The sequence below is a fragment of the Camelus ferus genome, chromosome 17 (assembly GCF_009834535.1).
Source record: "Camelus ferus isolate YT-003-E chromosome 17, BCGSAC_Cfer_1.0, whole genome shotgun sequence".
Lineage (NCBI taxonomy): Eukaryota > Metazoa > Chordata > Mammalia > Artiodactyla > Camelidae > Camelus > Camelus ferus.
The window spans coordinates 24,729,761-24,757,691 of NC_045712.1; the positions used below are offsets into that span (position 1 = coordinate 24,729,761).

Consider the following 27,931-nt stretch of genomic DNA (forward strand, 5'->3'; position numbering starts at 1 on the left):
CATCTTCGCACCCTCCCCCATCCCCTGGGGGGAATTGAGGGGGAGGCGGGGGCTGTGGGTGCCAGATAGCTCTTGGGAAACTGGGAGGACAGGGGCTGGGGGAATATGCCACAGTTAGGGCCCCCCCAAGGCTGCCCACAAGGGCTCCCAAGGGCTGAGGGTGCTCTGTCGCTGGAGTCATCAAAAGACAGGTTCCAGCGTCCCGCCTCCTCCCCTCCTCAACATTCTCGCTGCCAAATGAAATCTGGCAGCTTCTGAAAATAGCTCAGCATTGCAGCAGGCGCTCTGCCCGCCCTTCAGCAGGCTGGCACACAGCTGGGGGTGGCCACTGTGGGCAGACACTGGTGCACACCAGGCCGGGGGCGGGTGTCACACACAGTGCACCGGAGCAGTGCAGAGTAGCTGCCATCCCTCAGCTCCTCTGACCTCTCCATGCCTGCTGAGACCAGGGTGGCCCTGGAGTCAGCCTGGCATGTTTACCAGGCCTGAGGCACCCTCTGCAGCAGGAGTGAAATCACTAGTGGGTATGGGCACATGCCCTTGGGCCACTTTTGTCCACTCATATAGACAGAGAGAAACCCAGGGACCAGGGGAAAATGCCAAAATGTTGTTTATTAATATTTGGATGTAAAACCCAGCAGTGTTGCCCTATCTAAGGTGGTCTAGGATTTCCCAGCCAGTGAGAGAAGGACTGGGAGCCAGGAACCAAGCTGGGTGTCAGGCACTTGCCGGGCCCACATCAGGCATTCAGCACCCTGAGGCTATGTGGGCAGCATGGGACTAGGTGAGCCTGGACCAGAAAGAAGGGGCCTTCTCCACTCTGACTCAGGCCAAAGCCAGGACTAGACCTTCTAAGCATCACAGAGCAGCCTTCTGCTGCCTCGGGTCTGACCTGGATAGAGAGACTCCTGATTAACGGGAGCCTCTTGGCTCTGCCTCCAGCCATCCACTCTCACAGATGTACACTAGGAGACAACCCCTGCCATCACCTCGGACCAACCAAGAGTACAGGATGAGCCATTAAGGAGAGAGGCCTTCCTTTCTGGGATCCGATGAGCAGGTTGGGGCAGGGAAACTGCACTGGCTTTTGTCACAGTGACATTCTCCAAAATAAAAAAGGGTTAAAAATACTTCCTACCCTCAGTTGAGATGAGAGGCCACTCTTTGGGTAGAGGGCTGTAGTAACAGGGTGGCTGGGCCCAGGAACTCTATGGAAGGAGAATTCCAAGGGCCCTGTGGGATGGGGTTGCAGCAAGACAGGGCTGGACCACCCCGGGAGGCTGGCAGACTGACCCTGTGTCCTCAGTGAGACCAAAGAGGGGTGAGTCTGAGCGGGGCAAGCAGCGTGAGGGAGAGCAGCCTCCCCAAGAAGGCACACAGACCCTCAATTGCCCCTTCTCCCTCCCTTGCTCACTCACTCAGCATTCAGAGACAGCAACCATGTCCCTGGTCACCATGACAACCAGTGACCGGATGCCTTTCCCAAGGCCGGGCCCATCTGCCCACCCTACAGGGAACTGTTTCCACAGAAGGAGGGAAGCCCAGCCACAACTCCCAGTGGCCTAGAAGTCTAAGGCCATGCCCCAGGACCACAGAGCCACAGTTCATTCAGGCCACTCTGGCCAAAGGCACAGCAGCTGTAGCAGGTCGCTCCCTAGCCCCCAGGCTTTGGCCCTTCTCTAGGGCCTCAACCTAGGCTGGGACCCTGAAGGACTGGGGTCATAGTCCCCCATCCTGAAGTTCCAAGTAACAAATTAAAACACAATAAAATAACCCTTTTGTTTAAAAAATGACCCTGGGCTCTCCGGGTCAAGGCTTCCGCACACTCCACTGTGTCCTCCAGACTGAGAGGCCCTGCTCCTCTGACCCCATGAGCTACTGATTACTGCAGCCCTGCGAGGCCGAGGAGCCGCCTGCCTGCTTCTTCCTCCTCTTGTTGAGGAGCCGGTTGTTAGAGGTCTTCAGGTCCTTGATCTTCACCTGGTCGTAGTCCACACGCATGGTCGCCAGGGCGCTGGTCATTTCCTCCTGGGGACGGGTGTGGAGGAAGATCAGTATATACTGACCTCAAGATCCATCACCCTCCTGTCTGGATAGCCCCTTAATTATGTCAGTGACAGCCTTTGCTGCCCGAGGGCCTCCTGTATACCTACCACTGGGCCCACCCTTTTGCCTCACTTAATCCTCACTAGTCCCTTGCAGCAGACTCTGAGCTTATCCACTAAGGCACAGGAAGTACAGTGAATCCCTGGGACCACCAAGGATAAGTAGGATAGGGACTTGGACCAATGTCACCTGCTCAGAACCACAAGGCCCACAGGGAATGCCATCTTGCTGTGCACCCAGGGCACTAGGACCCAAAGATTGTGTCCTGGGTGCCCTGGCTCTGAGCTGCTGCGCCATATGCTCAAATCTGGCCTCTGCTGAGTTTAAAACCATGCTGACCACACTCTTCAATGTTGCAGATTATAATAGGGGTTGTGGCCAAAGCCTGGGGCAAAAGTCCCTTCACTGAGTCCCTGGTCCGCTTCATTGAGGGAGCAAGCCCAGAGCACTACCCTGAATGGGGTAGCAGCCCAGTGCTCTGAGTGCCAAGATTGGACCACTGGTGCAGTCACTGACACCTTGTGTCAATGGGAGAGGGGGCGGAAGACCCAGGTTCTAGGTGGTCATTACCCTTTTCCCAAAACCCTGTTACCTGCAGGGAGACTGAGGTAGAGTCCACCCACCTTGACTTCATCCCAGTGGTCTCTGTCCTCCTGCAGCACCCGGGCCGTATGGAGTGGAGTCTGCGGCACCACCATTGATTGCTGGAAGGAGCCCCAAGCCCCTGGATCAGATCCCGCAAGCACCCGGGACAGCACTGGCTGCCCCACCCCACCCCCTTTCTTCCAGACTCAGATGGGGAAACCAAGGCCCCGGGGGGTGAAGGAGCCTGATAGGAGCAGTGAGGGGCAAAGGCAAGTCACAGGTGGGGCACTGCCACACATCTGTGGCCCATGTCAGGGCCTCCAGAGCCATCGCCCTCCTGGCAGCCCTCCTCTAGCTTGTCGTCACCCTGCCCACCACGGGACCACAAGGCGCTTACGTTGATCCATGGATGGTTCATGAACTGTGTGATGGTCAGCCTCTCTGTGGGGTCTGTCTTCAACAGGAGGCGGATCAGTTGCTTGGCTATGGAAGAGAGGGGAGTGGTGAGGCTGCCCAGTTCCTCAGAGCCAGCCCTCTTCCCACAGACCACGAGCTCCACACATGCTCTTAATTCCTGACCCACAGAAACAGTGAGTTAATAACTGCTTCCTGTCCTGCTTTCTTAATTTGTATTTTTTGGGGGAGACGTAATTAAGTTTATTTATTTATTTTTAATGGATACCAGGGACTGAACTGAGGACCTCATGCATGCTAAGCACACATTCTTACCACTGAGCTATTACTGCCCTACCCCACCCTCTTTTCTTGTTTTAAGTGTTCAGGGTAATTTGTGAAGCAGCAATAGATAAATGATAAAGGCAGACTTGTTTGTGGTCCTGAAAGGGAAAATACGGATGAAAGACACAGTTAGGGGAAGTTTTGAGGAGGCAGGTTTTGAGCCCATTTGGTAGACATAAAAATTGAGTTTCAGAAAGGTTAGGTGACTTGCCTAGGGTCGCACAGCTGAGATGTGGGGGAGCTAGGATCAGGTCAAAAAAGTGGTCTCTCCCAGAAGGAAGGCTGGTGGGGTCTGGTGGAGAAGCTGGGGCAGAGGTTCACTCACCATCTTCAGAGACTTCTGACCACTCAGGATTGGGGAAGCCATACTGGCCGAGGCGGATCCTTCTCTTCATCCCTGGGGAGATGGCCTGGCCGGTATTGGAGTAGAAGGGCGGGAAGCCGCACAGGCTGGGGGAGGGCGGAAGTCATTCGGCACAGGTATGGGGGCAGTGTCAGGGTGGACCCCTTCTCCTCCCCAAGACCCTGACTGGGGAGACAGACAGCCAGACACCACGGCACCAGGGCTCTCAAGTCTGGGGTTCATCCCAGGAACACCATCTGCCCTTGGCCTGGGGAGGCCTTCAGGCAGCCTGAAGGAGGGGTGTCCCATGACCAGAGGGAAGGCCAACCTACATGAAGTGTGACCTGCTTAAGCCCCTCACCAAGGGTGGCGGGTGGTGGGGCAGAAGTGGTACTGAGGGTACATGGGGGTGGGGGTGCAGGAGTCAGAGGTGGTTATACTCACAGGATGTACATGATGACACCCAGGGACCACATGTCACATGACTTGTCATACTTTTCTGGACCCAGGACCTCAGGAGCTACCAGGGCAGAGGGCACAGGAGGGCTCTCAGTCTCAAGGGTCTTGGAGCCCAGGCAGGTACCTAAAGCCCGGGCAAGGTGGAGAGCAGGTGCCCGGGCTGCTGGAGGGGCACAGCAGATTGGTGTCTGGCACCTTCTGGGAAGGCAGCATGCGTGTGAAGTTGGGGGAGGAAAAACATCTCCCAGAAAAAAAAAATCCACTTTTAGGCTGGGTTGTAAGAAACGATAGCCTCCTAGCTACTTTGGGCCAGTCTCAGCCTTGGTGAGAGAGGAGAGGGAGAAAGGGGCAGTCTGGGGTTTGGTGGGGTCCTGCCATAGGTGAGAGGGCCTCAGCCCACCAGCTGCCCTGTGTCCCTTGCCTCCTGAATGCACAGGCTAGGTCACGGGCAAGGAAGAGCTGGGGCCAGGGCTCTGAGTTCCACTATCAGCTTCGCTACCCTCCCACGGGGCCTTGGTCTTCCCACCTGTGCAATGGCAGGGGGAGGCCAGAAGACTTCTAAGTTAAAATACCGCAAAACACATCCTGGTAAACAGAGTGCTGTTCCAGCTGTCTCAAGGGGCTTCCTACCCCTTAAACAGCCAGCTCTCTTGGGAGGCTTATTCTGAAGGAGAAGAGCTTTCTGTAAAACGAGTCATTGCCCCACTCTCCGGGAAGGGCCACTTGCAGCAGGGGCTGTCCAGATCTGGGGGCTGCCCGCTCATGGGAGCAGGGAGTTTCTCCAGGAAGCATGAGTCTGTGCACCACCCTGGGTCCCAGCCGTGCCCTGGCCTAAGGGACTCTCTCCCACAAGGCAGGTGGCTGGTACCCTGTATCCCTCTAATGTAGGAGGAAACGCCTGCTCCCTCTCTGAACATGACTCCCAGGAAGATAAAAACTGGAGAAAAACAACCGCGTTTGGGCTCTGTCCCAAGCTGATGGCAGCCTTTTATCACGTATATATTTAGAGCCACTGTGATGTCATTCAGCTCACAGGCCACAGCCAGAATTTTCCTGGATCTATTTTCAAAAGCAGAAGCTGGAGTTTGAGAGAATATTTTTGCAGCCTCCGGCCCCCCAGTCACCGCCTCCACGCAGACAGAATCCTCCCCTCCCTCCTCACTGGGCTTTAACCCTTTGGCTTCGGCAACCCACCGGCTGCCTCACACCACAGCAGGGTCCAGGCGTGACCCAAGGACTCACCCACATAATAGGGAGTGTAGCAGGGAGTCTGCAGGGCATTTTGGGTGGTCTCCTTGGCAAAGCCAAAGTCAGTGAGCTTGAGTACCGCATCTTTCTCCTTGGACGTGTAGAGCAGGTTTTCAGGCTGGGCCGGGAAGAGAAAACATTGGTCTGGAGTTAGGCTCCAGGTGGGGGCAGAGTCTCAGGGTGATCTTTAGCCAGACTTCCTCCCTCCCTCTTTCCTCTAGATTGAGGCAGGAGAAGCCAGGCCCATCTCATTAAAAAGACCTTGTTCTCGGCCACCAACAATGCGGGCCAAATTTGGAGAAGACTAAGCTGGCTAAGAAGTAACTTGGCAGAGTGGAAACTGAGGCAGGTGTTCGACCAAGGGTGTGGATAACCAAGTGCCACAGAAAGCCCAGGGGCAGGAACTTCTGAGGCTGATTTGGTGATGCTGCCATGAAATGCCAAAATGAGGGTTCGAGGGAAAGCTAGGCTTCTGATCCAGTGCTGTCAAGCCTACTTCCTGTGCCCAGCCCAGGATGAGCCCACAGGACAGGCCCCCTTGAGGTTGTTCAGGGAGAAGGCCTCTCTGCTTAGGCCCCAAGGAGCTGCACAGAGGCCAACCTTCCTGGTTATAGAGCACAGAGAGTCTGAGGGATGAAGGCTGCATGGAGGAGGCAGCCCTGAAGCTGGTTTTTAATGAACAGGTAGGACCTAGGCCCATGGAGAAGGGCAGCAGAGTTGGGGTAGCAGGATGGGGCATTAGATGGAGTTCCAGTCTGGAGCCAGTGAAAGCTATTTCTCAGGTTCTATTTGAGAAAATCTTACCTTGGATTGGGATAAAACAAGGAAGCAGTTTTAGTCTACACAAAGGAATCTTCTCTGCAGAAGGCTTTTCTCCCCTCAAGGGAAAAAAGGAAGCCAAGGCCAAAATAAAGGAAGAGTTCAGAAGGTGAGTCTATTGTGGCTTCACTTGTATCCAAAATCAAAGGCTAACTGTATGGGTTGGCGATACTCAGCCAGAGGAAGGACCTGATGCAGCAGCTGGACCCTCAGGTCTCCTCTGCCCAGTCTCAGGAGGAAACAGCCTAGGGGATCATGCTCTAGGAATGGGGCGAAGGGAGTTATAGATTCTGCTCTGATGGGGGCTGGCACATGCATTGAGTGTGTGTATGTGTGTATGTGAGGCTGCCTCAGTTTACATTTCATCCACCTGATCCCGATCACCTCTGAGATCCAGTCCTCCCTGGGCAGGAAATTTGGAGAGAACATCTCGCAAGCCTGTCCACTGGAAGGGCAAGTAGGTCCAGCGATTGGGTTACCTCTGCTCCTTTCTCCAGTGCCCAGCCAATGGCTTCTTTGCCTTAAAATGCTGGCATTAGAGGGCCCAACCTATTGAAACTATGGCTGCTACTTCACAGAAGCCCCAACAGCATGAGGCAGCCCCGGCCTGAGGCCTGGCACATTGTGTCTCCCCAAAATCCTTGGTGAATGAACAAATGAATGAATGAATCCCAGTGCAGCAACTGCACAGCCTTGAGCAAGACACTTAATCTCTCTAGGGCTCCTCATTTGTAAAATGGGTAACAGCATCCATCTCACAGGCTGGGTGAGGATTAAATGAGATGCTTCTTACTAGGACCTACTGGCTTGAGGTCGGCACTCAGTCATTCTTATGGCAATTCAGATTACAGTTTTGAAGGAAACAAGGAGACCTGTCTGACTAGAGCACAGTGGGTTTGCAGGGACCACGGGAGAAGAGGCTGAGAAGAGCAGTCTGGGCCAGGGGGCAGAGGTCTTGAATGCTGACCAAGGACCCTGGATTCCATCTGGTGGATGCTGGGACTATTGGGGTTTATGGGTGGTACTCTCTTCCCTGGTCTCCCAACCTGGGTCCTGGAATCTCACCTTGACATCTCGGTGGGCGATGTTCTGGCTGTGCAGGAACTGGATGGCGGTGCCAATATCCCGCATGATCTCTGCGGCTTCTGCAGACACAGATGGGAGGTAAGGGGGTGTCAATGATGCCAGTCAAGGGTCAGGCAGCCTAGAGGACTCCACCCTATCATCCCTCCTGGGAAAGCACGAGCCTGTAACAGCACTCTTGCCACCTAGAACCCCCATCCCATACCCTGACTCAGACCAGCCTAGGTTCCTCTGGGAATGCCCGCAGTTCACCTGGACCTCTTTCTGCAGGCCTGGGCTACCTCTCCCCAGGTCAGCTGCTGGTTGGCATCAAGAGGCCTTGAAGCCTCCATCCCAAGGCCATGGAGTCCACCTCCGACAAGGTGTCATAGACTCACAGAACCCCTTGGGAGATGGACACTCTGTCCCACCCCCTCCTGTTCAGCTGGGGAAACTGAGACACAGAGAGGAGCAGGGCCTTGCCCAGCATCATACAGAAACTCTGTATGATCCATCCCAGCCAAAATCCCTGGTCCAGCTGCACGCACATACCTCTCTCAGTGAAAGCCTGGTCACCACGCTCCTGAATCCTGCTGAACAACTCACCACCTTCCATGCTATAAGACAAGGTGACTGTAAGCAGGGAGAGGGAGAATCAGGTGTCAACCCGCCCCTGCCCTGAATCACAGGCCCAGGCCTCAAGCCCTGCTGCTCTTCCCCTGGGGAAAGGTCACTCTCAGCCTCCCTGTGCCTTGCAGAGCCTGCTGTGTGGTGGGCTGTTAGCTTGGGTGGGTTGAACTGAACTCTTAGAACTAGAGGAGGATGGTGGGCTCAGATCTTCACAAGGGAGTCCCTGTGTTCCCAGTGGCACAGTCCCTACCTGGTAGCCCCACACTCATCCAAGTTTCCCCAAATGAGGATGTCAACTATCATCATCATGACCATTGTTCTCTGAGCATCTACTGTGGGCTGTGCCCTGGGCAAACCATTCATGTGTGCTGCTGTGTGATCCTGGGCTGGTCCCTTCTCCTCTCTGTGCCTCAGCTTCTTAGTTTGTAAAACAGGGATTATAGCACCAACCTCACAGAGTAGTGGAGATTGAATCAGCAATACACTGGAACACTTAGAATGAACAGGGTGAATGCTACATTAAGATCTTCCTCCATATTTCATGTGGGAGTTACAGTGATTCAGAGAGGTTAGCAACTGCCCAAGGCCACACAGCTAGTGGGCAGCAGAGCCAGGATCTGAACCCCAAATCTGACTCAAGAGCTGCTACCCTGTGGGGTGAGGGGGAAGGAAGGAAGACAGAGGGGAGCTGGAGGCCAAGACAAAGGGCCCAGGGTCTGAGAAAGGTCAGGACTGAGCCACAGCGCTAGTGGAGAAGCCTGGGGTGGAGGAGTCCGCTGGCTCCAGCACCAGGTGGGACCACGGGAGCACACATCCAGGTGGGAAGGAGAAAGCTGAGGGGACCGTGTACGTCCTGCTCTTCCCCAAATCTCCCCCCAACCCGTGTTCAGGGCTTGGAGGCCTTCTCTGACAGCTCTTCCACCCTCTCCTCGCAGAGCGGAAATCACAGCCAGGGAGGACATATTAGAGCCCTGTGGCTTCCTTCCCATCCTTGTAGGATGCCCTGTGGCCAGCTGCACAGGTTCCACCCCCCCGCCCCCAGGGGCTGCGGTGTCTCCTGCGGCTGCTATCTAAAGACCAGAGAGGGCCCTGAAAAAATGATGGGAGCCTGGGGGCCACTGGGGTACCGGTGAGGCGCTGAGGTGGGGGGTGGGGGGGGCATACCATTCCATGACAATGAGGAGACAGCGCTTGTTGTGATGCATGTTCTCATACACGTCCAGGATGCGCACGATGTGGGGGCCGCCCGAGGCCTGCCAGTGGTGCTCCACCTCCTGCCGGGCCTTGGGGCTGTCGTACAGGAGCTGAGGGCAGGTAGGCACAGAAAGCGTCAGACTCAAAACCCACTTCTCCAGTAGCCACCCAGATGGTGCCACTGCCCTCACTTTGCAGACAAGGACATGTATGCTCAGAGACACCGGAGACCTGCCTAAGGTCACTCAGCTTATGAAGGGCAAAATGAGGGCTCAAATCCAGGTTTTCCTGATTCGTGGTCCAATGAGCACCTGGATTTGATTGAGGTTAGCTTCAAGCAGCCCAGCTGGTAGCTTGGGAAGGCCTGGGAGGTGGCGGAAAGCTTGGATGGGCTCAAGACCACAGAAACCCCTGTCTCCCTTCCCAGGGGCAGCAAGGAAGCGGAAATTGAGTAGGTTTTGTAGTCAAATCACATATTAGCTGTGAGACCCCAGGCCAGGGGCCACATATCCCCGAGCTTCATTTTCACAGTGGGATGGCAGAAGAATGTAAACCCAGAGATAGAGTCTGGGGGCAGGGAGGACCCTACTTGAGGGAGGTGACAGATGGCCTGGTGGCATGGGGTCCGGGCCTGGGGCTAAATTCCTCCAATGACTCAGTGTGACCTCAGGCAATCACAGCTCCAAGCCATAGTCCACAACTCTGTAAAACTGAATAATGACAGAGTCAGCCCCACAGGATGCATCACAGCAAGGTAGGCAGCAGGTGGGCGGGCGGGCGGCAGGATCCTTGTTCAGGTTAACTCAGCCCTGGGCTCTGGCTGCCAACCTTAAGGCCAATCACCGGAAATGAGCAAGATCCTGAAGTGGGCGGAGAAGTCAGCATGCAGAGGGAGATGGCCCAGAGTAGGGAGAGCAGGGATGAGCCATCCCCTAGTAGGGCTGCTCACATTGGTTTCCTAGTGGAGCAGGGCTGAGGACCAGATAGGCTCAGATCAGGTTCATCTTGCTCAGCACCCACAGGACCCTGGGCCACTACTGGTCTTGGTTTCCTCCCCTGCAGAATGGTGCCTCCTGCCAGGGCACTGTGTGGGGCAGGCTCTGGGACCAAGCTCTCTAGGCAAAGACCAACCGGGGTAGAGAGGAAGGCAGTGGGTTCTCGCATCTGCTGGCCCGTGGCTGCTCCATCTCCGGAGCTATTCACCTTGACCCTGGCCTGGAGTGCAAGGAGCTGGGCCAGCCCCTCCACTCCAGGGTCCCTGCTCCACTCCCTAGTCCAGGACGGGCTGTGCATGGAGGCAGCTGTAAGGAGACACTCCCAGCCTGGAAACCATGGATCCCTTGCGAATGCTGCCTCTGCCTCCCAGAACACCCCTCTGTTCCACGCCCACACAGCTCCCAAGCCCCAGCTTCTTACTTAATAGTGCTGGGGGTAGAGGCTCGGTCATCCCCAATCACCACACCAGCTCACCCACATTGTGTCCTGAGGTGGCTTTAGCCAGGGGGACCTCAGACTTTAGCCACAGGGTCAAAGATGTGCCATCCTCCCTCCCTGTTCTGTCCTCTCTGCACCCCTTCTCTGCTTGCCTCCTAACACTTCTCCCTGGCCCCTCTTCCCTAGCCTGTCCTGACTGTGTCCTACCAGGGCCCCCAGGCTGGCTCCTGGACCCCCTCCTCACTCTGCCCTGCTTCTGGTACCCAATCCCTATACCAGGGTCCTCTCTCTTCTCTCATAAGACCCCAAGCCCACAGCTGGAACACTTTCGGTGGGTTCCTCAGCCCCACCTCTCTCTCTCTGGCCCTTCTCTACCTTTAAATCCCTACCCTTGGTCCTCCAAATAAAGGCCACCTCCTCCCTTGGCATCCAGGCCTTGCCTTCCTCTCCCTGCTCATTCCTCTGACCCCAGAACACTTTGGGTTCTGGTCAGAATGATGTACATGCTGGTCTCAAATAGGCCTCACTCTATGCTTATGCCATGTGAACTCTCACTCCATCTCCTTCGCCTTTGAGCCAACTTTCTCCCTTTGAGGAACCTTCTGGGCTCAGTTCAGATGTCTTGTCCTCTGGAAAATTCTCCAGCTGTTCCCTCAGTGGTTTTTGCCTCTGTACCTCCCACCAGACTGGAAGGAGCTTGAAGGCAGAAGTAGGTCAGGTTAACCTGGAAGTCCCTGGCTGGAGCCTAGCAGAAAACATTGGGCTCCTGAACAAACAAAGGATGGGAAGAGGGGTATGGTAAGAGGGGAGGAAGGATGGAGGTGGATGGTCAAGGAGAGGCCAGAGAGCCTCATGGCCCGGGCCTGCACCCTGTGCTTTGCTGAGGTGGAGGAGCAGGTGGAACTGCCCTGAGTTGGAGCCTCTCAACGTCTCCCATCCTACTCAGTCCATATTTAGGAACCAATTTCCCATACAGATTAAAATAGTCCTTCCCTGAATGCCAAGGCCACTAGAACAGGCACAGGGGCAGGGAGGAAGCTGCCTCCTGAAAACACAATGAGTGCCCTCGGGCCTCTCTGCAGGGGAGATTACAGGGGCCAGAGCTCTGCAGTGGCCTCAACCAGGGCCAGCTGCCAACATGTTTCCTGGGCTGTCACTCTGGATCCCTCGAGTTGACCTTGAGTATAGCCCCAAACCTCTTAGAGCCTCAATGTTCTCATCTTTCTTCCCCACAGCCAGGGCCTTCACCTCTTCCAGGAGTTCCTCCCAACGTCACCTCCTCTCAGAAGCCCTCCCTGACTTCCCTGTCTAAAGAGGACCTAAAGGATCCCTGATTCTCCCTTCATCCTTTATTTTTCTTTCTATAGATGCTTGATTATTGAGGTATACTTCACATACAGTGAAGTGAGTATACTTTACATTCATACAGGCCTCAAATCCAGTTCAGTGAATTTTGATGACTGCACACACCCTACGACCCACAGCCCTGGACAGAAAATGCTGCCAGCTCCCCAGAAAGCTCCCATCATTGCTCTTTTTACCTCCCTCCTGTGCAGCACTTTCTCACCACCTACACTTAGCGCATTCCTTTGACGACTCCTTAAACAAATACATACTATAGATATTGTACTTCCAATGTGACTGGCTCTGTTCTGAGCACTTTACAAATATTACAAGGAAGAGACTATTACCACCACTCTTTAGCAGAGAAATTGAGGCACAGAGAGGGAAAGTAATGGCCCCAGATCACACAGCTGTTTCCCAGTAAGGCTGGCACCATGCTGCCTACTGCATCAGACTGTGGGCCCACAAGGGCAGGGCCAGTCTGCCTGGTCACCACTGGGTCCCAGTATTGGCCAGAACACTGACTCAGATAATATTTGTAGATTTAATGAACAAATTTGTAGAGAGGGGGTAAGAGAAAGAAATTCTCACAACCACGAGGACAGAATAAGATTAAATTGAGGAGGCCCCAGGAAGGCTCAACAAATGGGAGACATGACAACCTGGCCAAACTTGCTCCCCAGTGTACCTCACCCACCCTCTCTGGTGAACCAGACTTTACCTCCTCTTCCAAGGAGCCCATCCTGACTGCTCCAGCTCACAAGGCCATTATTACAAGATGGCTTCATTCATGCAGGTGTACATGAGTCCTCACCATCCTTCATAAAAGATGTCCCCAAGCACAGGTTCCACCTTCCCAGGCACAGGAATGAGCACAGGGCTAGGAGACAGGAGGCCACCAGGTTCTACTCCTATTCTGTGTGACCTTGGGCTGGTCCTTTGCCTTTCTGTGCCTCTCTCTCCCCAGTGTTAAGTGGCAAGGCTTGGGCTAGACCAGGGGGATGGGAACCACAAGGAGGACCTCTGGTCAGGGCTCCTTGCAAAATACCTACTGTAGCCCCACTCCCACATCACTGCCCCCATGGACTGGCCCCTGGGTCTCCACTGACCCTATATCCAAATGCCTGAACCTCATGGGGGTCACCTGGTGTCCTGGTCCTCAGTCATAGCTCTGGAGAAAAGAAGATGGGGTGGCCTTCTGACAACCCAACAGACCTACACCCTAGCATCACTCCCATCCTACGTCCCCTGAGCACCCCCCCCAAGGGGTCCACCAAAGCTGGAGGGTCTGTGATGGCTCCCGGGCAGCTCCACAGCTCCAGCTAGTGCCCGACAGGCATCCCCGCACACCTGTGAGGCAGAACCTTGGCTCCCAGGTGTACTGGTGTCATGGGTCCCCACTGAAGTCAGACGAGCATCGAATCTGAGACATTTCCTTAAACCAATGATACTACACTAGCTTCAAGCTTTGATCAAATGCTTCCCACCCCATCCTTCTCCCCTCACTCTCCTTTGCCAAAGTCTCTTACCTACCCAAGAGCCTGCAGCCAGACACCTGAGACCCCTGCCAATCTGACCCGACAGTGAACCCAGCAAAGGCTGAGGGCAGAGCAGCCTGTGCCCCACAGACACCTGCCCACGCACCTCCAGCATCACCAGCAGGAATGGGAGCCTCGGAACTGGCCAGGCCTCCTTACTGCCTCCACGCTGTGTCCCTTCTCACCCGCGGACAGGGTTTACATGTAGGTGGAGGAATTCCTGAGTTCAGGAATTCAACAGCAGCATTTGACTGTTTGGAAAACAATTTGCATTTTACAAGACACTCTCTTTTCCCTTATCTCATGGGAATGCTCAGAGCCACCCTGTGAGGCAAGCAGGGTGGGGATCATCAGCCCCAATTTAAAGATTGAGGGAAAAGACGCTCCAGAGGATGAAGTCATTGCCCTGGGGCTGCCAGGCTGGAGTACGGTGAGGCTGGGACAGGGAGAAAAGGACTTTTGAGAGAGCATCCAGACAACCCCCACACCCCCGAGGGGAACTGAGAGGACGGTGTGGTCCCAAGTCGGAGGGCCCTGGCCAAAACTACAGCTTGCAAAACTCAGGCAACTTGTTCTGAAATAAATGTGTGCATGGGTGCAGAGGTGTGCACATGAGCAGGGGTGTGTGTAGGTGTATGTAGGTGCGTATGTGTGCCCATGGAAACATGGGTGCGTGCATACAGAAGCACCTGCATGTAAGGAGTGTGTGCAAGGGTGTGTATGGGTGTAGGTAGTTTGGGGACAAGGAATGTGTGTCAGTGTGTGGGCCGTGGGTATGTTTGTGTCTCTATACTCTGTGATGTTGACTCTGAACCCCCTCAGAGAGTAGGACCCATACAACTATCCATTTATTTGTCCAAAATTTTCTATTTCTTTGAAGTGTCTACAGAGAACTAGGCACAAAGAGGTGCCCAAGAAAGACTGGGGGTCTTGCTAAAACAACTCAACCTCTGACAGCCTTGCCTGGGCAGGTGACCAAGCCCAGACCACTCTGCTCAGACCTCCACTCCCACTGAGGCCCCACCTCCACGGCAGGGCCCATCGCCTCCCTTGCACAGAGCTGTAAAAGCACCCTGTCTGCCTTCCTAGAGAATCAAATAGAGCTGGGATGTCTACGGTGACTCTGTAAGACAGCCTTGGGACCAGCCCCCAGCACTACTCTTCAGCCACCTTCCCAGGCCCAAATGCCCACACACATAGTCAGTGTCCACACCCAGCTCACCCCAGGGCAGGCTCTTCCCAAGTTAAGTGTTCACAGTATCTCTGTCTGTCTTACACACACACACAGGAGGCCTCAAGGCCTGGGCCTGGACAAGTAGCCTCCCCAACCCCACCCCAACCTCCATACTCCCAGCCAATTAACCTGCAGCCCAGGCCAAGCTGCTCTGTGGCCTCTGCCGGAACACCCACTCCTTCCGGGGGAGGAGAGCTGGCTTGTAATCTCTCCCATCAGTGAGGCAGCAGCAATTAAGAAATACGAATTTGATTTCATGACAACCCACAGCCTGATAGACACCACCCCTATAGCAAAGGGAACCTCCTGGAAGCCACGGGTCCATTTCTTCTCACTGCCCTATGGGCCACCACAAGTCACATTGTTTCCCCTTTCCTGGGCTTCCAGCTTTGTTCAGTGCCAGGCGGGAGCACTGAAAAGGTACACTGATGACCGGGCTGTTGATGACACCACAGCAAACACGCTCGGGGGCCCAAAGTGAACAGAATGTTATAGGAAAACATAGGTTTGCGTATTTGTAAAATACTTACAAATACATAGATTTGTAAAAATGACTCGTTATTTTTTTCATGTGGAGAACCCCAATTCTCTACAGAGGGAGATCATGGATGAGAAAAGCACTTTGAACTGACAAAACTCCCTCCTTGTAAGAGTCTTCAACTCAGTCACATCTGGCATCCCTTCTGGCTCCCAGTTCTGTGATTAGTGAGGATAATTTTTCCATGTGTCGTAGCTCTAATCTTCTGAGAGACACCACTGGAAGAGGAGGATTCACTTTATAGCCAGTTGTTGAGACCACCCTGCCTTTGTGCTGTTAGCACCAGGGAGGGTCATTACTGCACTGCGCCCTGGCTCCTGGCCAGCTCGTGGGACCCTTGCTGGCTGCTTTGCCAACTTGGGGCATAGGCCATAGTTTCGTGAGGGGATGATGAAGACTGACCTCAAGTTCAGGGTTCTAAGCAGGAATTTCCTCCTTAGGGCCTCAGTATCTTCCTTTTAAAGCCAGAGCCGTCCCCTCCTCACTGACTTCACCCTCTCCCTCCCGCCAAGGGCACCAGTGCTATCGGGAAATCTGCTGGCCATGTCAAATCTAACATTTTAGCCACAGTTTCAAGTGAGAGCCTCAGACATGTGCCATTATTCTCTCACGCACTCATTTCCCCAGCTTTAGTAGCTCAGTAAGGGAACGAATGGAACCAATTTTGCTGCTATGGATTAGTTGGCCCCACGCGGGAACAGACCTCGCTCCATTAACTTCTGGCCATATACAGTCCTCTGTCTCAGGGTTGGCTCACATTATACCACTGACCCCAAACGTCTAGGCCACAGCTGAAGACCCAAGGCCTGATGCAGTGTGAGGACTGCCTTTATAACAACAGTCTCTCCCTGGGGCTCAGCTAGTGCTGCATTGGCCACAGCGCTTGGCCACAGACACCACCTCATTCATCACTCACTATATCCTGAGAAGAACCAGCATCATCCTTTACCTGTGGGGAAACTGACTCTAAGAGGTTAAGTAACTTGCCCGGTCACACCTCTGGGTAGTGAGAGTCAAAACTTGAATCCATACCTGTTAGCGCTAGCAGTGTGGACAATGCAAACGGCTGCTCTGCTCCTGTTATATGTGGAGCTTGGCCCCATGTCCCTGGGGCTAGACCAGGCTCTGCCACTTGGCAGTTATTACGATGGTGGCGGATGTTCACAGGGCCCCTGCTAGGTACTGGGCAATTATACCCCTTCAACAATGGCATCACTGACCATCATTTTCAGCTGAGAAGACTGAGACTCAGGGAAGTTGTATAGTTTTTCTGGGTTACAGGGTTCACCCATGGCTATCTCCGAGTCTAGGAGTCCTTTGGGAACCAGGATTCAACTCTCATGCCCAGAAAGTTCTGCCCATTTTACAGATCTCCTCCCGATGCCTGCAAACATTTCCTGCCCTGCCGAGGGGTGGGTAAGCCTGAAGCTGCGGCTGGGAATGCTACCACAGGCACTCTGTCCTCAAGCATGTGCGGGTCTACGGATGAGTTACTGCCCATCAGGATGCTTGATGAGGATGTAAGCCCTAGGGAACTGGTCCTGGCTCCTTCTCTTTCATTCTCCTTTCTTTCCAGAGCCACAACCTGGCAAAGCAGGCAAGATGGGGAAGGCCAGCCCCTCTCAAGGGAGCCCAGGAACAAAGAGGGCCCCCAAACAGCTGCTCACATTCCAGGCCAAGGCTGGGTACCTGATGGTCAGAAGTGGGGGTGCAAGTAGCTGACTGACTGGGAGCCTCCCTCCTCACCTCCCACCATAGTCCTGGGACGGGAGGGAGTAGCTGGGGCTCCAAGCTCAATGTCTTCCCAGGAAGCTCTGCGAACAGGAGAGCCAACACACACTTGAAATTGTCAAGTCTCAAGAACACAAAACTCCTTCAATTTGCTAAATATTGGTGGTCTCAGTTTGTTTGCTTCCCACCAGCCCCAGAAAACCTGGAAACAAAGGCAGAAGTGCCAGGTCTGGGGAGGAATAGAGAGGTGTGGGGGAGGGGATGAAGGTTTCCAAAAAAAACTAAGCTAGGCTCCTAGGCAGGGAGGGAGAGGGACAGAGGAACATGAGTGCTAGCTGGGCAGGCCCAAGGGTCCCAGTGCCCTAGGCCAGGGTCCATGAGCTAAGAAGAACCAGTTATGGCCACACAGGGCTCCAGGTCAGACAGACCTGCGTGCCAGATGCAGAGGACAGTTCCGTCCTCCACTCACCTGTGGCTATGCACAGGCCATTCAATCTCTCTGAGTCTTACTGGACCAACCTGGAAAATGGGGACAGTGACAGTACTCATATCCCTCAATGGCCGTGAGGATGGAATGAGAACACACAGAGAGCTCAGGTTAGCACAGGACCAAGTGCACACAGAGCAGAGATGGGCTTCAAGGTTTGCTTGGCTTCAGGGTTCTCCTGTGTCTTGCCTTGAGGTGGCCTCACAGTCTTCACCTCCATGTTCTTCAGATTATGGGGATATTCAGGTGCAGCCTCTGGGGCCCAGGGAGGTGGGCTCCCTCCAATCCAGCAGGTCACAGAAAATGATCTCAGATCCCGAGAGAGGCAGGACTGGGCTTTGCAAAAGTGGACCAAGGATCAAGAGTCTGTGGATCATGTTTTGCTGTGAAAGGCTCAGTGAGGAGGGGGCAGACCCTCCAGCGTGGGGAGATCGTGGCTGATCTCAGGGGGGAACCCTGGCCATGGGAAACAACCTAAGCCAGGGACCCAAGTCAAGGAATTAACCCAGCCCTCAGCTTTGGCAGACTGGAGGAGGGGGCACCCCCACTTTCTTCGACAGACACCTTTACATCTGCAACTCCTCTGAGCACCCTCTCGAGCAACGCCCCCTTCTGCAAAGTGTGTGGTAACCTTGCGTTGGTCCCCTAACCTCCCTGAGCCCCAGCTCCTCATCTGTGAAATGGGCACACACTCTCCTCACCCATGAGTGGGGCAGGCAGGTCTGGGACTATCAGCACCTGCTTTACAGGTAGGGAAAGAGGAGCAGAAAGAGCTATGGCCTCCACCCTCTCTCAGAGGTTACACAGTGTGTAAGTAGCAGGACCAGAACTCCCCTGCCCCCGGCAGGTGCCAGACCCTCACATTCCACCCATGGCCTTCCCACGGGGCTGAGGAGAGGCCGCACGGCATCTCGTGAGCCCTGCGAGTGCTTGCTCAGAGGGTCCAGCTCCTATTATTCTCCTTTAGCTTCTTAAAGGAGAAAATGATTTTTCTGTCAAAATCAGCTACACAATTGGTGAAACATTACCCTGGTTCTATTTCTTCTATGACAGCGTGAAAACAAGACATATTCTTCGCAAGACTGAAAAACTTTTAGCAAACACAAGTGTTTTATTCTGAACTCAGAAATGCCTCTTCAGTGGGCCTTCCTCATGCAGAGACCCCCACCTCGGCCACTGAGGCTGTGCCCCAGCTGTACTGCAGTCATGCCAGCCCAGCCCATGCAGGGCGACAGAGGCAGTGGCCACCTTCCCTAAGCAGGGGCAACCAGGGCGAGTGAGGCCATGCCCAGGAGACCCCTGCTGAGGCACCCAGCTGGCCATGCCTCTGGCCAGCTCTGCAGAGGGGGACCCAACAGCCTCTAGCTCTCGGAAGGACAGCTGGTTTCTTTCTCCCAGAGGAGATGTTACAAAGATGACAGAGAGTAAGAAGTGGGGGCTGCAGAGACCCTAGAGAAACGTCTGACTCTGCCCCCAAGACCTGCTCCTCCCAAAGCCAACACCACGTCTGCTCGGCAGCTCTCCCACTCCCCTGGGCTTCATCCACGTCCCTGCAGCTCCCCACACAGGCCTGGGTGAGCGCGGGCAGCCATCGCCCTCCTCAGGCTCCTCCCAGGGGAGGCAGGGGAACTGGCTGCCCAGGCTTCCAGCCTCCTTGGCCTTGGGCCCAGGCCCCTCTCTCTGCTGCTCCTGTTCAGCTAGGAGGCTCCCAAGCCTCCAACACCCAACCAGCTCCTGGGAAACTCCTGGTCTCTGGAGCCACAGCCATGAGGAAGGGGAAGCGAAAGAGGGAGGAAGGCCTCACCCTCTGGGAGGCTGGGACGGTGGCCTGGCAGCACCGAGGGACACTCCTGCCCTGGGAATGGGCTGCAGTGACTCATCTGTACTCTCTCAGCCTTCCTAGGGTAAAGACGCACCTTGGTACTGGCTTGGCCTGACTCAGAGATCGAACTGAGCCACGGAGTGCGCTGGAGAGGGGTCTTAACCCCAGAGCTCCTGTTCCCAGCAGAACACACACCCCACGGTGGTGTCACCCCAGCTGACTGTTCCCCTGGCACTGTTCATAGTCACTGCCCACCAAAATGGTCTTCACAGCCAGAAGGGGGGCCCCGGTCAAGCAGAGCACCCAGCCCCTTATTACAGATGGGCACACTGGCCCGGGAGGGGGCCTGGCACACAGGGAAGGATGGCTGAGAGCACAGCTTGGCTGCCAGACAGGCTGGGGTTCCAGCCCAGCCTGGGCGTGTCCTGCTATGTGATCCTGAGTGAGTTAGTTTGCCTTCCTGGACCTCAGTCTCTGCATCCAGGACATGGGGGTGGTGACAACCCATTCTTAGACTCTGCTGTGTTTGTGTTCAGTGTGTAGAAAGCACTCCAGGGATAAGTGGGTGCTTTTATCCCCCCGCCCCATGCTGCTGCCTGTCAGAGGGCATAAAGACCACCTGCCAGTCCCACTGCCACATCCTGAGAAGGGGGTCTGTTTATGTTGCGGGAACAGCTATGGAACAAGCTGAGTCCCCTGGAGGCTGAACCCTTAGGAATGGGGTGATGACTGTGGCAGGTCAAGGCCCTGGCCTTTCATGCTCCTGAAAATAGACTCTGATCATCACTTAGGGGGTGGGGTGGGGTCAAGTTCAGGGTGCAGGCTAGAGAGCCAGCAGCTCTGGGGTGCTCATCCCAGCTAGCGCGGGGCAGCGCAGTTCTGAACCTAAAACAGAGGCACACTCCGCCTCGCACCTCAAGCCCTCCCATCCCCTCCATAGGCTCTCTCAGTTGGCTGGGAGGCTGTGGCCCTTTCTCTCCCCGACCTCATCCAGCAATCCTTGGGCGTCACAGTGCTCCTGGTCTTGCACCATTGTCCCCAGCAAGTCTCAGACCACTGAGCCATAAAAGGAGACCCACTAGCAGAAGCCACAGCCAAGGCTGACTTCCCAGACTCCACAGGGAACCGCCTCAGGTTACAAGCTTGGCCCAAATGCCCCTGACTCCAATGCTCCAGCTGCCAAGGCGGACAGCACTCGGTCAAGGCCAGGAGCGGAGGAAACACTGTGAGCGGCCTCCTTCTTGTCCTATCCCCACCAGACACTGGGGGGTGGGGCAGGCTTTCAGGGTGACTAGGATGAGTAAGATGAGTCCCGAGCACCTGACCAGCCCCCATCTGTCCTCCGCCTGCTCTCAGCCCGCAGGCTGTGGAGAAGAGGCAAGCCAGGCCCGAACCCATGAGACAGATAGAAGGTGGCAGCCCGAGAGGGGAGGGACTGAGCGACAGCAGAAGAAACAGAGATGGGCAAGAAGGAGAGGGACAGGGAGGCAGAGAAGACAGAAAGAGGGAAAGCAGCACAAAGAGAAAGTAGCAAGGACAAAGCCCTCGTCTAAAGAAAAAGGCAAACCTAATACCAAACCTGCAAAAAAAGCAAAATCAATCTTCTCAGCATCCCTGATCCATCCAGTGCTAAAAAGGCCTCCTGAGGCTCCTCATCCTCAAAAAGGCCCACCTGGTGCTCCTGCTGTAAACCGGCCCCCATGGTTCCCACACAGCAGGGTGCTCATCACAATGACACAGGGCCTAATCCACTTAGTTCCAAAAGGGCAGAGGTGGGGAGGCGTTTCTTTCACATCATTCTTTCCAACCCTGCAAGGGGCTGGCTTCCCCAGGTGCAGGGTAAGCCCAAGTGAGGCCTCATGAAGGCCAATAAAGTGCCACCAAAAACTGTACCCAGGCCGCCCCAGATGAGATCTCCGCTCTCTGACAGCGTCTGTGGGCCTGGGCAGTCTCATAGCAGGAGCCCAGGGAGAGTTAGCTACCCAGACCGCATCCCGTTCCCCACCACACATTCAAATCCAGGGTTCAACTGCACCAAAATGATGGTGGTTTTGCAAAAAATTCCAAAACTGCCTTTTTCCAAGGTCACTTGGGGAGAAAGTAGCAGGAAGGACTTTAAGCACAGAGCCCTGTTCCTCTCTCAACCCCAGGTGGCCTCTCATGTGGAGCCACACGAGACCTCGAACAGGTGGGACAAAGGGCAGCAGAACCGAAGTTCTCCTGGGAAAACATGGGAGCCTGTGGGAGTCCATTGGAGCCATGATCCCCCTGCCCTGAGAGCAGCAGACTCACCTATCCGGGTGGGACCTGGTGAACACTTTTACAATACAGGTGTGCTGCGAAGACGCCCTCACCTAGGGATGACCACTGTCCCCAGCTCTTGCCTGGTGGCCATCACCTTGGGACACATGGCAGCCCGTTGCCAGGAAAGGAGGCTGGGGGGGCTACAGAGCCAGATGCTCCACCTGCTGCCCCCTCACAGGGGTCTCCTATGATGATGTGTCAAGGAGGTCCTGGGAGAGGAAGACAAGGGATCAAAGTAGGAAACAGCTTCCCCAAGTGCAAACCTCAGCAGAGACATAACAGACCTCTGTTGTCATAGAGACCAGGCCCTGAACTGAACAACAGCCCAGGTGACCCAGAAGCCCCTACAAAACCCCTGGCAACAGTGGTCCACAAGGGTGGTCCTGGTGATGCTAGAAAAATAAGCTCTGGGAGAAGGAGGGAAGATTTTTGCCCACCTAGTGGGGAAGGTCACCAAAGAGAGAGGCCTCTAGTGGACGACCTATGAATCTGAGTTGTGGGCAGATGGAGAGTGAGAGTCACCTCTGGCCTTTTCTCTCCATCCTTCAAGCCCTATGTAAACGCCTCTTCTTCCGGGAGCACTTTGGTCCCTCCACAGCTCCCCAGAGTTTGTCAGGGCCCGGACCCCAGCCCTGCTGAGATGAGCCATATCTGACCAGGACACAAGACTCGGGAGTGGGGAAGTGGTACTGCACAGCAGGTGCTGAGCTGTCCAAGCCAGACATGTCGTCACACCCTGGGTCTTCCTCTGTCATCCACATCCTTCTCAGACCAGAGGCCTGCATTAAAGCTGGCAATGTCTTCCAGAAACCGCCCCTGGCTGGCCCGGTCCTGACAGTTTTCTCTCCCCCACTCACCAACCTGACTTCCTGCCTGTGGCACCCTGGACTCTGCTAGGCTGCGCTTGCCTGAAATTCAGAAGGCCTGGGACGAACCACACAACCTTTCTGGTGCAGTCCCACGGCCATCATGGTCCTCGTGCACTGGCCTTGCATGACCACCACCACTTACAGGCACAGAGTCCTGTACAGTGAGGGAGCTAGGCAGGTACAGACAAATACCAGCAGCATCACTTAGGACCCAGGGGAACCATGGAGGACGTTGCCAGCATCCTTCCAGGGGCCAAGTCTCAGAGACCCTCCCATGTCCCCACAGACTTGCACGAGGCATGAGATGACTAAGGTGCTAAGACTCTGTCATCAAACTGCCAAGGCTCATGTCCCAGCCCTGCCACTCACCAGCTGTCCACCTTGGGCAAAGCATTCACCTTTATGAGTATCAGTGTCTTCAACCATAAAATGGGAATAACAAGTTAGGTAAGATAACACGTATTGCACACTGAGAACAGGGTCAGCCAGACAGAACACTCTGGAAAACTGTTAGCTATTTACAAGAATATTAGAATCCACAACCCCAAGGCCTGACACCTGGACAGATGGCAGTCACTTCCTGGGTGGGAAGGGAAAAAGGTTCTGGGAGTCCCAGCAGAGGGAATCCCAACAGTAGCCAGGAGCACAGCTTCTAAAGCTGTGACCAAGGCCGGCTAGGCAGGGTGTGAAGCATCTCAAAACAACCCACCTCCGCGGAAAACCCACAATTGGCATTTCGTAGGGTTTGATGCCCTCCTTAGGATGCTCATTTAAAAAGCAAATGGCCTACTCCTGGCAGTTCCAAAGGCTCCACTTGAGTGTGGTAGTGCTTGACCTCCTCAGAGCCTTTCCTTCCAGGAGATGGGCAGCCTGTGGAGATGTTCAGGTGCAGTGAAACCACTACTGCAGACTCCAGACCCCACTGTACAGGGCTGCCAGCCCTCCACATGCTTCCTGATTTGTTGACTCAGTAAACAAGAGGCCCCGCAGATGCTGATCTGACCGGTCTGGAGATGGCAGGTGAAGGAGTGGCAGCTGCCAGATGAGAAAGTACCTGGCTGTCCTGGCAGCCCCACCCAGCCTCAAATCCAGCTCTACAGCACCAGCTCCAACAGGCCAGCCCCACCTGTGGAGCAATGCAGGGATTTCCTGGGCATGGGGATCTGGCACCCCACCACTCCACTCCACAAAGACAGTAAGAGGAGGGCGCTGGGAGCCCTGGGGGCCTCCAACAGGCTCCAGTGGACCCAGAGCCCAGAGAGCAGGGGCAGAAAGAAGACTCCATTTCTCCTCCCATGTGCAGAACCCCTCTTTTATTGTTTTTATTTAAGTCACTTCTGCCTGCCAAGAGGCTGAGGACCACAAGTGGGCTTGGCAGGAAGTCAGGAGGGAAGAGGATTCTGGCCTCTGCTATAATCCGCCCTCCCAGTTAAGCCATGTGACTTCTGACCACTAACTCCAGGTTCCAATTTTCATATATGGGATAAGGATTGAGGGGCTGGATCTCAGCTATGATGGGGTGACTGATGGGGGACAGATGGGCAGAGCTGTGTCCAGTTAGGAGTGAAGCTAAGGGGTGTCAATTAACCAGTTAGGACTGGAAGGGGTCACAAGCAAGAGGTCAGTAGGAGGCAGTCCCCTGCCCTGGATACTTGGCAAGCAGACCTCCAGTTCCTGCCAAAGGGACAGCAACAAGTGCTAAGGGTGGAATGGAGAGTGGACTGACAGCACTGGTGGCGGAAACTGGCCTTGGGAGGGAGCCGCTGAGTGTGAATGAGGCCAAGATAGACCAAGCCAGTGATCAGGGGCTGAGGGAAAGGGGAAGAGGCCCAGCTCCCCAAGGAGGAGGAGTCTACTTCTCTAGGGCCCCCAAAGAGCAGCAACAGCTACAGGGACAGCGACCACAGCTCTTCCTGCTTTATGAGCGCCTGCCCTGTTTCAGGCTTCATACTAAGCACTATCTGCCACCTTGAGCAACAGGACCAGGAGAATGGGCATAGAGAGCGATCAAGACGCTAGACCTGGACCACCAGGAAGGAGTGGGCTGGACAAATCCAGGCTACAGGACAAGGACAGGCCAGCCTGGGGACCTGGGATGGTCTGGGGAAGCTGAGAGACACAGAGCCCAGGGCCTCTACTTAGGCTGACCTGGAGCAACTGGAGAAGGGGCTAGGTAGAGGCAGAGAGAGGGCTGAGACCCATTCACAGGCTGGCTGAGCTCCTGGGGCCCAGGCCTGCCCATGTGCTGAGGTCCCCCTGTCCTGGGCCTCCTGGGTAGGGAGCAGAGGCTATAAGCAGAAAGGTGCCCCCTCCCTCCTCAAAGCAGAGTCATCACTCACAGTATAGGTACAAAGTGCTTCAGGCTGTGTTTGTCCCATCTTGAAAGATGGAGTGAACCTGCCCAGTAGGGTACGGACTTTTAGGCTTGGTCACTGGAGAGGGTGGGGGTTGGCAAGAACAGGAAGGTGCTGGGGTGGGGTCCACATCTAATCCATGTCCCCCTGGAGGGCCAACCTAGGGTCAGGTCCTGAAGGTCTCAAGCCAGTAGCCCTAGTCACACTCACCCCTGAAGCCTTAAGGGGTTCTGTAAGCCTGTCCCAGTTCCCAGCCCAGAACAGAGAGCACTGAGGCCCTAGATTCAAGAGAAGATGCCTTGGAAGTTGTTGCAGTCACAAGTTCCCCCAAGTTACTTGTTAGACACAGCACCTATGGGGAAGGGCCTAGACCCAGTCCTGGGTCTAGGCCAGCGCTGCCTGGGCCCATGATCTCTAGCCTCTCACACTCTCCATTCCTCCCTCACAGCATCTGGAGTACCACAGGGGCTGGTCAGAGCTCAGCCCTGGCTCACAGGGCCAAAGCCTCAGTATTAAGAGGTACTCTGGCCTCAGTCAGCCTCTTGTCTACCCAGACTGCCCCCTGACCCTAGCAGGGCTGAAAGGGCTAAGACAGTGCTGAGGAAGAGGGTGGAGATTCTCACTTCTCACCCCATTACCCCCATCTCCCCTCAGAAGAGCCACCTTTTCCCTGAAGGACTCAGAGAATCCCCTGCCTGGGGCTCCAAAAGGGCCCCCTAACCCCACTCCACTGCTGAGTTAGTAAGCCAAGAAGCTGTGCCTGAGACCTAGCCCCACCGGCCCAGCCCTGAGCATCCTCAAGACCCATTCTCATGATCCCTTCCAAGATCACCCTGGGGAGACGACTATTAGTCCTAGTGCCACTGGGGAAGACAGAGAGTTAGGCCCAGGCCCCTGCTCAGACACTTGCAAACCCTGCATGCTAAATAAGTCCTGTAGCCTCTCCAGAGCTGCTCCAGTTTCTTTACCAATTACTCTACATGCATCATTTCATCCCAAGCTCACATCAACTCCTTATCTTATCAACCCTTGCAGAGAGGCAGAAACCTGATTTCAAGAGTCCAAAGAGCTAGTCCAAGGTCATGGAGCTGGCAAATACAGGCCAAAGATTAGAGCTACATCTGCAGGACTCTGTGCTCAGGCTTATGATTGCAATGACTATAAAATGAGAAGATCCTTGCTGTAGTCTAACCTCCAGGAGCCACTCTCCTTGCCATGCTCTACCCACCCAAGTGGCCACTGGCACAAACTGCAATTAAGTAAAGTTCCCAGTGATGACAGATTCAAGGGATTCTGGGTATGGGGCAGGGTCCTAGGCCCAGAAGTATGTGGCTAGATCAGCCATCCCCAGGACTGCCTGGATTCCACCTGTATCAGTGAGGTCTTAGCCAGGCCTACAGCGGCATGACGTGGCTAGATGGCTGGCCTGCCCTCTGCCCAGGAAACAGGGTGGGTCAGACTTGAAATAGGGCCTGCCCCTTTCAACATGGGTCTGGTGACTCAGCTAGAGCCCATCAGCACCTTCCTGCCCACAGGTGTGATGGGCATCAGCCTTGCCCACCAGCCAGCCCTAAGAGGCTCCCACCACTGCAGCCGGGCAGGCAGGGGCCACAGGAAAATGTAGCCCCACCTCAAGCTTTCATGGGGACTCAGTCACAGGCAGAAAGAAACTCAAACCCATTTCAGTCAGAAGAGCTTTTCATGGAAGGAACAGCCAAGCTGAGTGAAGGTCCTCCTTGGGCCCAAACACATAAGCCCAGCCAGAAACCCAGAATCAGGAGCCACTCTTTCCCTACTTCCGGGTACAGCAGGCTCTACTCATACTGACTCCACCCCCTGCTCCCTGGGACACCATGAGCTTAGCTAGGCTAAGCCTCAGTTTCCCCATCTCTAAAGGAAGAAGGACCTGACTTTACAAGGAAGTTTGAGGATGAAAAGTGCTGCTGAGAGTAAGATTAACAGGGGCCCTGGGCATTTCCTGTACCCACAGGCCTCTGCTGTTGGGCCCTCCAAGTCACCTACGCAGCACTAAGGGTCACTGACCTTCAGGGCACACTTCTGCCCAGTGCGCCTGTGGAAGCACTCCAGCACCTTGCCGTTCACACCCAAGCCCAGCACCTGCTTGGACAACTGGTAGTCATCTGTTACTGCGTACTTCTTGGGCTCGCGCCGCCCCCCGAGGGCCGGAGCGCCGGCTGGGCAAGGTCCGCTGGGTGCGGCTGGCGCGGGTACAGGACCCCCCTGTTCCTCTGTTGTCTCGACATCCATGGCCCCTGCGGGGCGCTCGGAGGCGGCGGCCCCAGCCTGGCGCGTCCAGGGCACCTGGGAGAGAGAAGAAGAGTGAGTTCCACTCAGACTCCTCAAACACACCTCAGCCTTGGAGCCCCTAAACTAGACTGGGCTTCGGGGCCGGGTCAGGGCTGGGAGAGCGGGGCGAATTGTTGGAGTGTAAGGACGCACGGCAGGGGACGGTGGTCGCGCAGCCGGGCACAAGCGAGTCCCGCCCGGCCACAGGTCCAAAGGGGAAAGGGCTGGGCGCGGATGGGCCGCGAGGTTCCGGGAGGGGGAGGGGGAGGGTGCCCAGTGAGGGAGAACCTGGCGAGGGCGTACCTGACGGCGGTGCACCTGGCTGCGGCGCCGTTGACGGGCAGGGGCGGCGGTCGCGGGAGCCGGCGGCCGCTAGCGCCCAGAGCCCAAAGCCGGGAGTCGCGCCGCCGGCGGCCCACGTGACCGCCCGCCCGCCCTCGCGCGTCTCCGACTTGGGGCCGGGCTCGGTCAGCCTTAAAGGGCCAGGCGGGCCCTGCAGGACGGGGCCGGACGGGGCGGAAGCCCCTGGCGGTCCAGCCCTAGAGTCACAGCAGAAATAGGGGACGTGGCTTCTCGAGGGGGCGGAAACCTCCTAGGCTCCACCGGCGGCCGGGGAGCTCCCAGGGCTAGCGCAGCCGGGTCCCGCGTGGGCTGTGTGAGCCCCGAATTTTACCAACCACTAGGGAAGTGAAAGCACAGATGTCTTGTTTCTGTTGGAGATTCAGGTAGCCTCTTGAGTCGGTTGTTTTCTCTGCACGTTGCTAGGAGCAGTGAGGGGAAACCAT

At 55.5% G+C, this 27,931-nt stretch overlaps 1 protein-coding gene across 2 annotated transcripts; it reads right to left on the reverse strand.

The window, feature by feature from the left end:
* Window positions 1–592: 592 nt before the first annotated feature.
* On the reverse strand, window positions 593–27,602 carry MAPKAPK3 (MAPK activated protein kinase 3). 2 transcript variants are annotated; one of them, XM_032458420.1, is made up of 12 exons: window positions 27,450–27,602; window positions 26,883–27,161; window positions 9,155–9,294; window positions 7,913–7,977; window positions 7,364–7,443; window positions 5,474–5,597; window positions 4,217–4,292; window positions 3,755–3,879; window positions 3,089–3,174; window positions 2,730–2,810; window positions 1,918–2,028; window positions 593–1,854 (listed from the first exon to the last, which is right to left on the reverse strand). In XM_032458420.1, exons 2-12 carry the CDS (start codon window positions 27,105–27,107, stop codon window positions 1,810–1,812), a joined length of 1,158 nt encoding a protein of 385 aa, XP_032314311.1. In that variant the 5' UTR covers window positions 27,108–27,161; window positions 27,450–27,602; the 3' UTR covers window positions 593–1,809. The 2 variants fall into 2 exon arrangements, with proteins under 2 accessions (XP_032314311.1, XP_032314312.1); XM_032458421.1 differs by having other exon boundaries at window positions 593–2,028.
* Window positions 27,603–27,931: the final 329 nt, after the last annotated feature.

Bases quoted from the DNA above. Each gene is read 5' to 3' on its own strand.
- MAPKAPK3 (XM_032458420.1), bottom strand. From the start codon at position 27,107: ATGGATGTCGAGACAACAGAGGAACAGGGGGGTCCTGTACCCGCGCCA. The intron at 2,811-3,088 runs GTAAGCGCCTTG...GGCTCCTTCCAG, and splicing joins TGAACCATCCATGGATCAAC to CAATCAATGGTGGTGCCGCA. The intron at 1,855-1,917 runs GCAGGCGGCTCC...TCAGAGGAGCAG, and splicing joins ACAAGAGGAGGAAGAAGCAG to GGCCTCTCAGTCTGGAGGAC.